The sequence below is a fragment of the Bombus huntii genome, chromosome 13, assembly GCF_024542735.1.
Source record: "Bombus huntii isolate Logan2020A chromosome 13, iyBomHunt1.1, whole genome shotgun sequence".
Lineage (NCBI taxonomy): Eukaryota > Metazoa > Arthropoda > Insecta > Hymenoptera > Apidae > Bombus > Bombus huntii.
In genome coordinates this window covers 8206724-8221768 of record NC_066250.1, presented here as the reverse complement: position 1 = coordinate 8221768, position 15045 = coordinate 8206724, and the positions used below count along the sequence as shown (strand labels likewise).

Genomic DNA, 15045 nt, shown 5'->3' with positions numbered 1-15045 from the left:
ACTTGGAAAACCGAATCTCTTCGCTTTTGTTTCTATTAAAAGAGCGCCTCCTTTATCAAGTAAAGCGGCCATCCTGAGTCAGATACGACCGAAGATAAATACAATAATCAACCAGAAAGTTTAACGAACAATTTTTCGATTTTATTTACGTATTTATCTTATACGAAATTAAGATCGGTAAAAATTTTCAATATTTTTCAGTTTTCTAACAGATGATCTTTTCAAAAATATGATCGCAAGATAATTTGATTTCGTGATCTCCGATATCGTTATCATAATTTAATATTATTCTTGAATTTATTTTAGTAGTTAGAATAACCAACAGCAATGCAAACATTTAATCAATACATACCTATATTTGATTATTCAATTTATCTCTCAAATAGAGGAAACCATTAATTTGGAATAACATAATTTATATGATACGAATTCTCATGTATCTCGATATCAGAGAAATCTTATTTGTAATCAAACCTGCCGTAAAATATTGCAACGCAACTTGGAACATTTATCGTACGTTATGGAATATTTCCGTGCACATTGCGCATCTCCAGAAGAGGAAAGTTCGACGTATCGAAAAATCTATAAAGTTCTTCAATGTTCATGAATACAAAGCTGGAATTACCGCGACGCGAGAGTAGGCTAGTTAAAATCCAACTATGTGTAACCTATTTCGTATGAACGGGTTTTGCCCAAGGAACATTCGACATCATTGAACTTTTCACTAGGTTCTCCTTAACCCTTCCATAATGAACAGTTCCCTATGAACAGAGGCACACAAAAGTGTTTTGACACTTACTATAAAAAGTTTTTGTGCGTATATTATGCGTAGACTAAAATCTGTGATGCATTTATTGAAAATATCAAGGTGCAAAAATGTATAATGTGTCTACAGTAAAATACTCGTAATAATAGTATAGGAGCTAAAACTTTTGGTTGATCGCGTGACTCGTCGCACATGTAGTTCGTTAGAATGAAAAAGCAAAAAAGATTAAACAGAAAGTGATTTTCATGTTGTTTCACCAGAAACTTTCACGCATGCAGACAGATCGAATCTCCTGTAACTTTATAGTTACAATTTTTCCAGTGTTTTCAGATATTAACTAAAGTCTAAAATATCTAAAAATCCGAGCGAAAGGCCAAGCTCGTTATTTAGAATTCCTTTTTAACAAGACTTTTCAGTGGTTGAGTTGCAGACGTTTTTGCTTGAAATCGCGTAGTATCAATGCCTCATTCATTACGTGAACCTTCCTCGTTCCACGAATCACGACATTTTACGGTTATTGTGCAAACTGACGAGTAAACGCGTTAATTTGCGTCTCGTAACGTTTAAATGGCATTCGCGAGCCAAAGTTTCTAGCTATTGAAGCTCTCCGTTTCTCATTAGCTGTTTGTTCTCTTAGCGATACCTAGAATTCATCAGAGTTGAAATTACTCTGTTCTACGAACAGAACAAAACGTTGAGAGGTGGGATAACCTTTGACCAGCTCCCTTTTATGAAGGATACTTCGGCTTATACAGCTTCGTTTCACTTACCGTTGCAGCTACGGTATCGATGTGTACTTTATCAGGGCTGATCGATGAGCAATCTCAGATCCATTCTCACATTTATCCACCATTCTTTGTTTAAGACTCGAGTTAAGGTCGAGTTAAGGACTCGAGCTTCTCGTCCCCGCGTAGAACAGCTCGTTCGTTGCAAGGTTATTTTTTGTGAGGAACTAGATTACACGGAACTTCGTCAAGAAGCAGTGCACCGTAAATGCACCAGTGAAACATAAGGTCGAGAGTGTGAGACGAGAAGAAAAATGATAGGACGGACGCGAGGCGTATGCGAAACAAAATTGAGAAGATGTTTACTTCGCGAATTAATTTGCATGGAGGAAAATACATGTTGCTTTTTTATTGAGTAATTTTTACCTTTCGTAGAATTGTAGCTGATAAAAATTCGAGTATGATAATTTGTCAACTAGTTGATTCCATTTAATGGTACTAAATGTTAGATACGAGTTTCGTTGTCTCTTTTAACGAAAATTTCACGCAAAGTTACAAAAAAGTATTACGAGAGTAGAAATTATTTTTTCTCCCTTTTCTAGAAACTAATTTTTCTGTTCTTAACTTACAAAATCTGTGTAACGCTTAGAATTTGGTAGAACTGTCTAGTCAAAATTTCCCTACGGGAACCTCGAAAGTCACAGCTTGCGGATAAACTAAACTAATATTTTTTTTATTTAGGTTATCGCTATTGTTTTCTTTTTTAAATATACGATATGAAGTACAAATGCTTTAGATTTAAACTTTCGTTTGTCTTTTTTTCACTACTGTCTTCTTCTCACTACTGTAATCTTTTTGAAACTTGGACCTATCGAAGATCAAATACCAATGAAGACAAAGGAAAGGTAAAAGACAATATGCTTCTGACATACAGGGGATAATACTTAATTGAAAATCGATAATGGAGAACCGATACAATACATATCTGCAGCGTTTTGTATCGTATCAAAATAGACGATCGAAGATTGTTTTTGGTCTGAAAGATAAAGTTTGGTGAAAGACAGTGAAAAGTTTAATTTCTGCTTGTTATATTGAAAAAATAATGGGAAAAGTAGAATATAAAAATAGTCTATAAAAGAAATGAAAGTTTCTGGTATTTAGATGGATACAGGTTGCAATGAAATTATACCAGTCTTCAGCTCACGATGTTTCGATAGGTTCTATTCTCAAGAAAATTAATTAAGTCACCCCTGAAACAGAGACTCGAAGGGAGGAAAAGCAGCGGAGACGGCAGCAAAAAAGAAATACGCAGCAATTGCATTAAATTAAATTCCAGTCCTGTCGTAAAGTATCTCTACCGTCGTATTTCCTTTGATTCCAACCAACAAAAAATATCTTTCTAGTTGTCTGTGGACTTTTGTAGAATGTTTGAAACGAGTTACGTCCCGTTATTTATGAAGCAGGTGAGCTGGAAAATCTCTTTGTACTGAAGATAATTTTTGACTGATTGCAAATAAGAATCTTTTTGCTCGAACTACGAATGACCTGGTTTCATCTATTGCAAATATTTGATTCTATGAAAATTCATAATTAACCCATTCGCGAACTCAAATAACCGAGAGAATGACGATCTAAAGGGATAGATATAGGAGACGAAATTACGTAATTAAATCCTTCTTCTTGTGGCGACTTGAAAAAGACTTTACTTCTTACGTAATATAAATTTCAATCGATATTCAATCATATATTATCGATTTATTCTTAGGTACAATTAAATGGAAATTTAATTTTGAATGAATGAAAACGAAGAGGTAGAATTACGACAGTTATTACATTGATGCATATGGAATTTCGTCTTCTTTAATAAAACTTCTGTAATTATTCGTAACTTCCTGAAATATCGGAAATAATTTCCACGTGAACTAGTTTCATCATTCCACATTTATGAGAATTATTAGTTCTCACTTTTAAAATATTTCAAAACGGAACTATTAAAGCTCAATGAATTTGATAAAAATCTAAATATCTCATTTACAATTCCTTTTAAAGTAGAACATTTGTCAGAGTTCATAATTCTGATAGTAGATCTTAGCGAATCTTGTAGCCCGTGAAAATTCCGACAGTGTCAATTAGCTTTTCCTTCGTCGTCGTCTGTTCGTTTAAAATGCATAATATTCAACTCGGACCAAGAAGCTGACGGAATTAGGAGAAAATAGTCTTAGCTTCAGAATTAAAAAATTCTCAGAATAAATGTCTCGAAGTTGATAACTGATAAAAATTCATATATGTTCATTTGTCAACTAGTTAATTCCTTTTAGTAAAGACAAAGTTTAACGCTCCAAACTTCGTCATTCTAATAGCAGAGAATATTATAAAATATGAATAAAATATAATATAGTATAAATAAAGTGGAAATGCTAACAGTATCGATCAACTTTTCTTTCACTAACGTCTGTTTATTTAGGATGCATAATATTCGGCTCGGATCAAGAAGTTGCCGGAGTTATGAGAGCCGTTAGACGCCTCAATGTAACCGGTGCGTTTTCGTGGATCGGCAGCGATGGATGGAGCGCCAGAGGTTTAGTTAGCAATGGTAACGAGCCGGAAGTCGAAGGTACTCTATCGGTTCAACCTCAAGCCAATCCTGTCAAGGGTTTCGAAGAATACTTCCTGAATTTGACTGTCGAGAACAACCGAAGAAATCCGTGGTTTGTTGGTAAGCGGACGACTGAAACACGCGAGCTTCGTTAAACTTCGCTAATTCTAACTTCCGTGAATAACGACTCCAGGGCTGCGTGATCTATCTATCATACCAAATTAAACGCTCAAATGATTAACGAAACTATCTGAATGAAACAACAACAGGAGGCACCTAGTTCCAGAAAATGCTTCCTTTCAATTTTGCATCTAATTTGAAGTATAACTTCTTTCAAACTTTTATTAAAGGCTGACTTTCTCTTTCGATCCTCATTTAGAGGTGTCATTCATAAGCGATTTTCTTGCGATATAAAATGATTAGAGAAATAAAGATCAAGAGACCTAAAAGCTTTTATATATATTTGGTTATGTTTCAAGAAAATGTAACTGTCTTTACCATTACTTAAGTCACTGTTTTTTTAACTCTCCATAACACCATGGAGATAGACACTTACACATTCGTCTGTTTATGTGTTTCACTAATTGCTTTATACTCTTGTTGTCTATTATTTTCTTTTATTGTTATATCATTATCACAAAATAATCTGCTTATAGAAATCGTTAATTCTGAATCTTCTTATTCGAATGAAAGATTGTAAGCAATAGCAATCAGATTATAGACAATTAGTCCCTTAAGACGCCTATTACACACGAAAACTAATGGTTCGAACAATAATTGATTTAGGTGAATTCAGTGTGTTCCATAGCGATTTCCTTAAAACCACGTGAAACTACAAACATATAGTAGCACCGCAAATAAGTACAAAATGAATGAGAATATATTAAGAAACATAGGGTTTCTATGAGAGAATTAGAGAAAAAGATTACAGAAAATAGAATTTATTGAAATCTTTCAATGAAGAATATAACGTGTTATAGTGGAACGTGTTGCGAATGATTTTAGAATTCTGGGAAGACCATTTTCAATGTAAATACCCGAACTCATCCGTAACTCCGTACAATACGAAGTACACGAAACCCTGCACGACCAAAGAACGTTTAACGAAACAGAATACAGCGTTCGAGGATCAACTCCAATTCGTTTCCGATGCTGTCATGGCGTTCGCCTATGCCTTTCGGTAATTCAATTTTCATTGCTTCTCTTCAAGCGGAACAAGTGCTACATCTAAACTGTGAATGTGTATGCATGAATAATAATAAAGCAAAATATAATACTAATATAATACTATACTATATCAAATATAAGATACTTCTGTTCAAGCTTCGCTTCGTTATTATTGCTTAAACATCTGCAATCTAGTTACATATTTCTCGATGAACACGTAGATTTTTATTGCACGTTCAGGGATATGCACAAAGATCTTTGCGGCGGAAAACCTGGACTTTGCGACGCGATGAAACCTACTAACGGCACGGAGCTCTTAAGGTATCTTCAGAAAGTATCCTTTGAAGGTAAGAATGCAAATGAAACTAGAAGTTTAAGAAATCCTCGAAATGATAAAACTTCGTGTTCTATGGATTACTAAAAATATTTATAAAGATGCCGAATATCGATTTCGATTTCGTTGAAGGTCTGAGCGGTGACATGTTCAAATTCGACAAGAACGGAGACGGGCCAGCTCGATACAACATCATACACTTCAAACAGGTAGAACCTGGCAAGTATAAGTGGGTTCGAGTCGGCAATTACCTCGAGGGTACATTAGATTTGGATATGCCCGGTAAGTAGTAAATTGGTCGTTTCGCAATCCTGTCTTTTTCTCGCGAAATTGAACAGCACCTGTGCTCTCGCTACCTACTCGCATATTCCTTGCAGAAATCCAATTTAAACTTGGACATCCTCTGCCACCGGAAAGCGTGTGTTCTCTACCCTGCGAAGTCGGCCAAGCAAAGAAATACGTCGAGGGTGAGAGATGCTGTTGGCACTGCTTCAACTGCACTCAATATCAGGTTTGTGACCTGATATTCGCTCCACGGATCGTTTCGGTTATCTTAACGCGAAATATTTTCCATTCGACGCCTGATAATTTTTCGACGTCGAATTTTCCAATTTTGTCACCCAACGATCTGTGGAATAGAATTTCATTTTCAAAGGTGAAAAAATATTTCAACCGAGTTCGAGTTAACATCCCCTTTCATAGACGTATTTCTGTGACATACACGGAATAGACAATGTTTTTTCGTACAGTAAACAACATGTTTAATAAAAGAATTCTTTCAGAATATTACTTTTCCTCTACAATAGCTGCATAGTGATTCTTGAAGGAATTTTTCTATAATATCAAATAAGTATCTAAGTCATATTTTTGGCCCGCCCCTATATTACTTAAAACGTCATTCGCACATTCGTTCTTCGTGGATAACTTAACAGACAACGTACGACTTCAATGCAACGTAGAAGATCGCCTCTTTGAATCTCTAAAAGGAACTTTCTCTTTAAGCGTTCTACCTCTCGAGCAGCCACTAGAATAAATATAGCACGGAGCTGCCTTGGGCGAGTTTTTCGTGAAATTTGAATGTCTGTTAAACAGATACGACATCCAATAGACGAGAACCAATGTATTCCTTGTCGTCAAGGTACAGTACCTGACGACATGCATTCTGCTTGCCGTGATATCCCCGAGGAATTCCTACGACCAGAAAGCGGATGGGCGATAGGGGCAATGTCATTCTCTGCCACAGGAATTCTAGTAAGTAATTTTATTAAATGAGAAATAATATATTTACGAAGGAAAATATAAACGAATAGCTTACAGAGAAAATTAAAGGGAAGATAAGAACTAGGCTAGCAAAGAAAAAGTTTCCTGATAAAGATCATTTGTTCTAAAAACATTACATGCTGCAATCTACAGTATACACACGATAAAATAATCATCAGTCGACTGTTCAACTGCGTAATATGCAATTTCAACAACAGTGGATTAGGCTAGTCGACAGTTTACGATAAAACTGCTGCCACAAAAAATATTTGCATTATCGATCCCGTTATTTCATTGCTCGAATTATTTTGTAAATATCAAAATGGTAGCACGAAGTAGCACATTGAGAATTAAGGTTATCTTGAAAACACATTATATGAACGATATGGGAGCAACCATCGACGTATTCATATTTTATATATTCATTCTCGAGATCCAAAGTAACGATGATCCAAAAATATTGATCCAAATCTATTTTACTGTAAGATATCTTTCCGCTCTTTTTACTTTTTATCAGAATAATTGGGATCTATATATTTTGCATTATAAATAAAGAAGATTTAATAGTGAAAAATATTCTCATATCTTCAAGTCAAATAAATCTAAGTCCAGACAGGCTCCTAATATCTTCTCTGTTCTCTTACGTTTCTTTTCCTTTTTCCCTTCTCTTTTTATCACCTTTTGTATTTTCTGTTCTTTCTTCTCTTCTCGTCTCTTCTTTTCCTTCCACTTCCTTCCCCTTTAACTTCTTTTCCCTTTTCACCCATTCTTTTTTCTCTCCTCACCTTTCTCTTCCTTTCTTGTCTTTTTTTCTTAAAATGAACGCTTTAACCATCAAATATCCATATCCATCAAATTCCTCATAGCTCAAACCAATAAAGATTTGAATAAAAGCAAACGCCAATATAAAAAAACACGAACGTCTCTCTGTCGACAGATAACTTTGTGCGTCTGCGGCGTATTTCTGAAGCACAACGACACACCAGTGGTTCGTGCATCTGGTCGCGAGCTATCATACGTTCTACTATCCGGCATTCTGCTTTGTTATCTCGTTACGTTCACGCTTGTTCTCAGACCGACGGACATCGTTTGTGGCATTCAAAGGTAAGGGGTTAAAGATCCTAGAACAAAGCGTAGCCCATATTTCCTTTAGCAAGAAGCGACCTGCTGCCGACGAAAAAATTCAATTCCCCGTAGAAACGAGTCGGCCACAGAGCCGGCAAATTGACATTAACCGGGAAACGGGAATGCATGATCGATACCTGCAAAGCTGATAAAATCGAGGGACCACATTTCATGGGTGAAAGTGAATTAAATTCGGTTCAATTACGGGGAATCAAAAGAAGGATATAAAGCACGTCGGCAAATCTATTTAGAGGTCAAAGTTCAAAGAGGTCGTACTCGAAAAACTTCTGTTTTATTTGTATTAAATGACATTTGTTACAATGATGATCAGGCTATTATGATCGTTTGGAAAGTATCGTTTATTCGAAATTTGAGTAGCATATAATTTCAACAAATGTTCGACTTGCATCTCGACCTCGATAAATATTCTAATACACCAGCAAGGAGAGGATAATTTCCAGGAAATATTACATTCGAATAAAAGTCAACTGATCAGAATAGCCTGAGCAGAGAATTCAAGCATTTTAAGCATAGAATTCAGTTTAAAGATACTGACCTGTTTAATACAATAAATTTAACAGTGCATATAGATGAAACCGATACATACTGTATTGTAATAAAATACTATGTAGTTCCATTTAGAAAAACCTCAAATGATTCAACAAAGCACTCTCGATATTTTAGAGAAGATAAAAAGCTTCAAAATTCTCTTGTCCACTAAGAAAAAAAAAACAAAGAATTTCAATGTTCTTTTGTCTATTCGAGAAGAAAATAAAATTTTATCCAATTTTATCCAAATTTACTATCACTCACGTATCCCAGTAAATAATGAAATATGATTACGGTGAATTGATCGTGTATGTACCAAAAAGGATAACTTGTACGTAAACCTACGTCACAGGAACTACTAGAGACGAAACTATCGTTTCACAGATTTGCCGCTGGTTTCTGTTTCACTGTCGTCTACGCTGCGCTCTTAACGAAGACAAATCGAATATCGAGGATCTTCAATGCGAGCAAACACAGCGCCAAGAGACCATCTTTCATATCTCCACGATCACAACTGATCATTTGTTCCGGTTTAGTCTTCGTACAAATTTTAGTTAACGGTGTCTGGATGATAATTGATCCAGCTAAAGCGATGCATCATTATCCAACCAGAGAAGACAATTTGCTCGTTTGTAACAGTTACATTGATGCCAGTTACATGATCGCCTTCGCCTATCCTATCATGTTGATCGTCGTTTGCACCGTGTACGCTGTTCTTACCAGAAAAATCCCAGAAGCTTTTAACGAGAGCAAACACATCGGTGAGTATATATACGTTTGAGCATTGCCGTGTATATTGTGTATACCTGTTCAAACCTGTAGACCAACCATTGCGTCTAACTCCTTCATAACTTTTTACTTCTGTGCGTTTCAATGAGAAACTTAGAAAATCGAAAAAAAAACAATGGGCAGTATAGTGACGCAAATATTACAGATTTCTTAGAATAAAGACATTTCTGAAAGTCTTCAAAATTTCAAATTTGTCTACCATCCATTGTGTTTAATCCTTTCACTGCTACCGAAGCACATTGAATCGCTTCAATTAAAACGTATAATTTAATCAAAAAATTTTACGATTTTTGACATGGTCACATTTTTGTAGCAACGAATGCATCAAGCCTTTTCCATTTTGTATCGAATCTCCATAGTGATATCGAAGTCTGACGTCTTTAAATTCCACGGTAGAACTATGTCAACCTTTTACAGAACTCGTTAAAGCTAGACGCGCAATATTTCCCGACAGAAAATTTTATTAGCGGCGCAACCGGGTACTCTCGCAAAATTTAGGTCTGAAAGGCTTTAAGACTGCAAGTTGGAATATAACTCAAGCGCGAGGGTTCGAGCGATAAGTCCGCGTCTAAAACACTGAACTTCCCTTGAATCATAAACTTCAGCCTCCTTTTGTAGAATGCTCTTGAACGCACACAGAATCTTGAGACATTAATGAGAATAGTTCACTTGGATCTATGAGAATCGTGAGACGAAACAATGTGAGTAACGTTGCTGGTTTAGAATTCTCTTTTGTGCTCAAAAACTGCTGACTGCTGACAAATAAATATTCCGTTGCATAAATAAATTTGCATACGTATGCACAAATTTATACATGTTTCCTCTGTAGGTTTTACGATGTATACTACGTGTGTGATATGGCTGGCTTTCGTGCCGCTGTATTTTGGAACTGGAAACAATGTCGCGTTGAGAATCACCTCGATGTCAGTCACTATAAGTTTATCCGCATCCGTAACTATAGCGTGTCTCTTCAGTCCTAAGGTAATTCAGTTGATGATTTACTGCGACAAAATTTAAAATGTATAATGAGCTGCAAACTTTAACATTACGTTACTTTCCGACAGTTGTACATCATTTTAATACGACCGGACAGGAACGTGCGTCAAAGTATGATGCCAGCTAGATACAGCACGACGAAAAGTTCTGCAGTCACAGCTACCAACGCTTCTAGCATGATAGCGCCAGTTACATTGACTGCGGCTACTTGCGACCAGAATAAAGCTGTCAAGAAACACATCGCCACTACTATAGACTGCTCGACTCAAAGCGAATGTGAGTATCCTCGACTTGAAATATTATTGAGAGATGATTTGAGAAATTGGAGAAAACCATATTCTTAGATTCTTTCATTTCTGAGAAGATTAACGCTTTCTTGTAAAAATTCAATATTCGAAGAGAACAGTTTCTTCAAGAACTTAGAATTCTTTCCATCGTGTGAATTACACGTCTTCTTGTGGCGAGATGCTGAGGAAAACTAATTACTTGATTAATCGATTCTTCTTTCTTAAGGCTAAAGCCTCGTACAAATTATTCAGTAATCAACTCTGTTGTGTAAAAGTAATTTGAAATAAATTGATAAATTACACTTTGTCAAAACTCTGTAAATTTGTTATTTTTCTTTCGAGCTTCAAGCGGAGCTGAAGTTCTTTTGATGTGAAAGAAACAACAGTTACTAACTGACGATTGTTAGGCTCCTTAAACTAACAATAAGTTGATTTTCTTTAACTTTATCACGAGCGAACCACAAAATTCTTTCAAAAAAAATAATTTCTTATATCATTCTGATCCGATATTCTGATATAATTCTATATCCTTCCTTACTTTCTACGACTACCTCTTAATAAACTTTTTGATAGACTCAATCTATTTTCTTTTTATCTAGGTGATCTGTTTCTCTTTAATATTGTTTTTAAAAGCTTCAATAATTCATGCACAATCTTTCTCATAATTACAGACATTTCAGCAAGCACCAAACACATTTAAAAATCTATTAGTTTAAGAGAGATTACTTAAATTCAAACAAATCCTATGTTCACCTAACAATATATCACAAAATTAATAATTTTAACAAATTTTCGCTTCAACGTTAAAGTCTTTTACGAAATAATTCCTCTAAATGGTTTAATATTTTTCAAAAAAATACGTTTCTTTAATTTTTTTTAGAGTATACACTCTAATACATTACATTTCCCGAGGAAAGCATTTAATTATCAACAGAGATTTTTAATTAGACAACCGGCTGCCTAGAACAGTTTTTTAAAAACTACTAAGCTTAAAAAATTATTTTTTATAACGGGTAACGTTCTTTATATATTCTCATAAACACACCAAACTGTTCCCTACATTAAACTTAAACATTTTTATTCTTTGTGCAAATTAATTAACTAGTAACAAAAACTATCTTTGTCTACGTTTACTTTTCTTCCGGAAAAGAGAAGCTTTAGCATAATAAATTTCAAATTTTTGTTTCAAAATACTCATCGTATTACATCATATCATGTGTTTGCAATGATATCGCAGAAGAAATGTATCTAATTAAATCATGAAATTGTAGAATCACGACAAGGACTATTTTCGTAGAACTGGTCAATTTTCATTCGGCTATAAATCAGAATAGAAATTATTTTGTATAATATTAATTCCATTATACGAGTCTCGTTTCTGACTGCGTATTTGAATGTATTATTGTCTTGGTTTTATAGGGATTTTCTATGGGAAATTTAAAGAAGCAAAAATGCGCACATAATATGCAAAACGTTATAAGATGTCCAAAGTGCGATACTCGTTAAATAATATATTTAATAGTCAAAACAAATTTCCGCTTAAGTTCTATTTTTCCATATGTTTTTGTTATAAATCCCTCAATTAAAAGATATACTTGTTTATAGATTACGAGCTGAAGGATCAGAAAAATGGCAGACCATCACCCCCTGTCGTTTCCCGATCCACTCAGACTACTACCAATAACGACAAAGATTCGAATGCAGTGATATCAAGCAAAGAATCGAAGGAAAGTACCACAACAACGAAACAATTGAATAACAACGCGCGAATAGGAAACGGGCCAGTAAATCAGAGTGAGGTTTCATTATAGCATCAAGTTTCCATAGAATCAGCAATTTTGCCGGCGACTTTGAAACCAATTTCAAAAAAACCCGTGGTAGTTTGAAGGGACGCAAAATGATATTAACAAATATGACGTCTCGATATTTTGTAAATACGACTGAACGTGCTTCATCATATCGATATCGATACGCATCGTACGTTTAAATTCTCTTTAAGGCTACGCTTTGAACGATGTTACGGCTGGATGAAGATGAATGTGCAAAAAATATCGTATAAATTCTGCTATCGTACGTTCAAAACGAATCATAAACGATATTGAAAATTCGTCTCGTGTATGGACGATGCTGTTAGCGAAAAAAAAGAAAGTATCTCAAATGGAATTAAATTATCGAGAAACAGGATAAAACATATGGAACAAAACGATATTCGAAGGGTATTTAAGAAATTGGGAACATCGATTTTGTTAATTACCATAAATACACGAGATCACGAAAGCGCTAGATGCAACAAATTGCACCGTGCCAGACGCATAATTATCGATCATGATCAATTGTTAAGTGGCGTTTTAAAAACTGCTCTGGTTTCTTCTGTGATCATAGCGTAATACACGTAATAATCACGTGAGATACATAAATCTATTTTGTACATACACTATCATTTCATAACGTTTGTGCACATTAACACGAACCATTTATCTATTAATTGAATTAATTGAAATATTGTAAATATCGTTAGTCGAATTCGTTATTGTGTATAAAAGAAGAGGAAGCAGGTTACGTATGTAGAAAATATCGTTGCCAAATACGATTACATCTAAACGATCTTCTATTAAGAATTTTTGTAAGAAAAATATAAAAAAAAAAATAAGTAAAGACGAAAGAAACGCTAATCGTTCGAGAATATTATTCGTCGATTGTTCTGTACATAAATTTCTCTCTGTAAATATTCAATGAAATAACACACACACATAGGTCATTCGAAAGGATAATTACACGATTCGAAGCTAACAGCTAACAATATCCTTAAAAAAAGAATTTCCAAGTGTGACTGTACGAACGTAGACCCTTAGATAATCGTTTCTTCTTTTTTTCGATATTTTCTCTGCAGACTATAGGAATTGCTACACGTAGAATTAGAAAAAAAAACGATGCAAAGATTGCGTATCGATCGGAAACATCGCGAAACGTTTTCTCGTAACATCTAGTCGCCCTAATTTTAATCTAACGTTAACGCTTGATCTCTACATAACGAAAGAGAAAATCTAAGCAAACCAACGATGAAACATATGTTTCGTAGACACTCTAATGTACATACATACGTTAAGAACTCCTTTTCGTAGAGTCGCGGTCATACGATAAACATATCCAATTTAACTCGTGTACGTAGTTGTTTTTCGATAGCGTTAATTATTCAAGAAATAAGAGTTGTCGACTACTTCAAACAATTCGTTCTGAACCGTTTTATATAGCGTCGACCTATTTCCGCGCGTGTGTATAAAAGATTTGTAAACGTTTTGAATTTTTATAGAATCGAAAAGGGTGTTTTACGTGTCGTACTTTGGATACAAATAAGCCCAGTATCCATCGTTTGGCACTGACCCTGTGTTTCTTTAAAAAAGCAAAATCATATTCAACAACGATGCTTGATAAGATAAAAAGTTTAACAGATAGCCGAGTGTTGGAGTTAATTAACAATTTCATTCAATAAAGAAATTCTGGACAAATGAAAGCGTAATCGCTATATATATGATACAAATACGTGGAACGTAAATGTATTTTGACTGTTGTTCGAACGATTGTATTTGATTTGAGAGTATGTAAATACATTGAAAATATGTGATTGTAGGTACATAAAGACGATACCGTTAAGTATTAAATTATGAAAACGAAAACATTAGTTCGTACGGAACCAATTTAGTCGTAATTAATTCCATAAGAGTTAAGACTTCGAATACAAGATTAAAATGTCACGCGTTGAAGAATTTTACGATGCAATGCAATGACAATGTCGAGAAAGAAAGAAAGAGGACTCTAAACTAGTTCGCGCGAACTATTTACGATTTAAGGATATTTTAAATACGTACGAACACTGCAGTAGAAAGACATAAATTTACATGATGTTACATTAAATTGTATGTATGTATTCGTTGAAATGATCGAAAGATAACGAGAAAGAAAAACAGTCGTCGAAATAAAATCACGATCGTGGAAATTATTTTATCCATTCATATTATCTTGTTCCTTTTGTCCCTGAATTTAGTAAAGAAAGCTTGTTAGGCACGGTTATATTCAACTTTTGATTTCCATGAGCACTGGGCCCATTTTCAGCCTTGTTCGGATAAGCCAAGTTATCTGAATTCGAGCAATTTAATTCAAGTAACTAGAAACTTCGTCACTAGTATCAACCCGTTATTTTCTTGACTTGAAATATTCTTTTATATCTCTTCACTGGACTTTGTCAATCAAGCCACTTGGTTTCGAATAATTTGAAATATTTTAACAATGCAAACATATCATTTTCTTCGATTTTAAATATGCGTTAAAGTTTCAAGAAAAGCTGAGACTCTTTAAATTATTCCTTAACTTGAAAGGAATGATAATAATTATATTTTCAATTTCGTACTTACTTATATTGGTTCCCAAAATCAAATTTGTCCAAACTTTGTATT

The 15045-nt window shown here is 34.6% G+C and overlaps 1 protein-coding gene across 2 annotated transcripts in view; it reads left to right on the top strand.

Annotated features, from left to right (window-relative positions):
* The window catches only part of LOC126872355 (uncharacterized), a 327311-nt gene extending 314569 nt beyond the window's left edge, over positions 1–12742 (top strand). For both annotated transcript variants that reach the window (XM_050632210.1, XM_050632211.1), the window contains 11 exons: positions 3956–4207; positions 5093–5267; positions 5495–5601; positions 5721–5870; positions 5966–6099; positions 6681–6839; positions 7786–7952; positions 8907–9283; positions 10141–10292; positions 10376–10583; positions 12200–12742. In XM_050632210.1, the coding sequence (XP_050488167.1) occupies positions 3956–4207; positions 5093–5267; positions 5495–5601; positions 5721–5870; positions 5966–6099; positions 6681–6839; positions 7786–7952; positions 8907–9283; positions 10141–10292; positions 10376–10583; positions 12200–12405 (2087 nt within the window). In that variant the 3' untranslated portion in view covers positions 12406–12742. The remainder of the gene's footprint in view (positions 1–3955; positions 4208–5092; positions 5268–5494; positions 5602–5720; positions 5871–5965; positions 6100–6680; positions 6840–7785; positions 7953–8906; positions 9284–10140; positions 10293–10375; positions 10584–12199) is intronic.
* The last annotated feature ends 2303 nt before the right edge of the window (positions 12743–15045 follow it).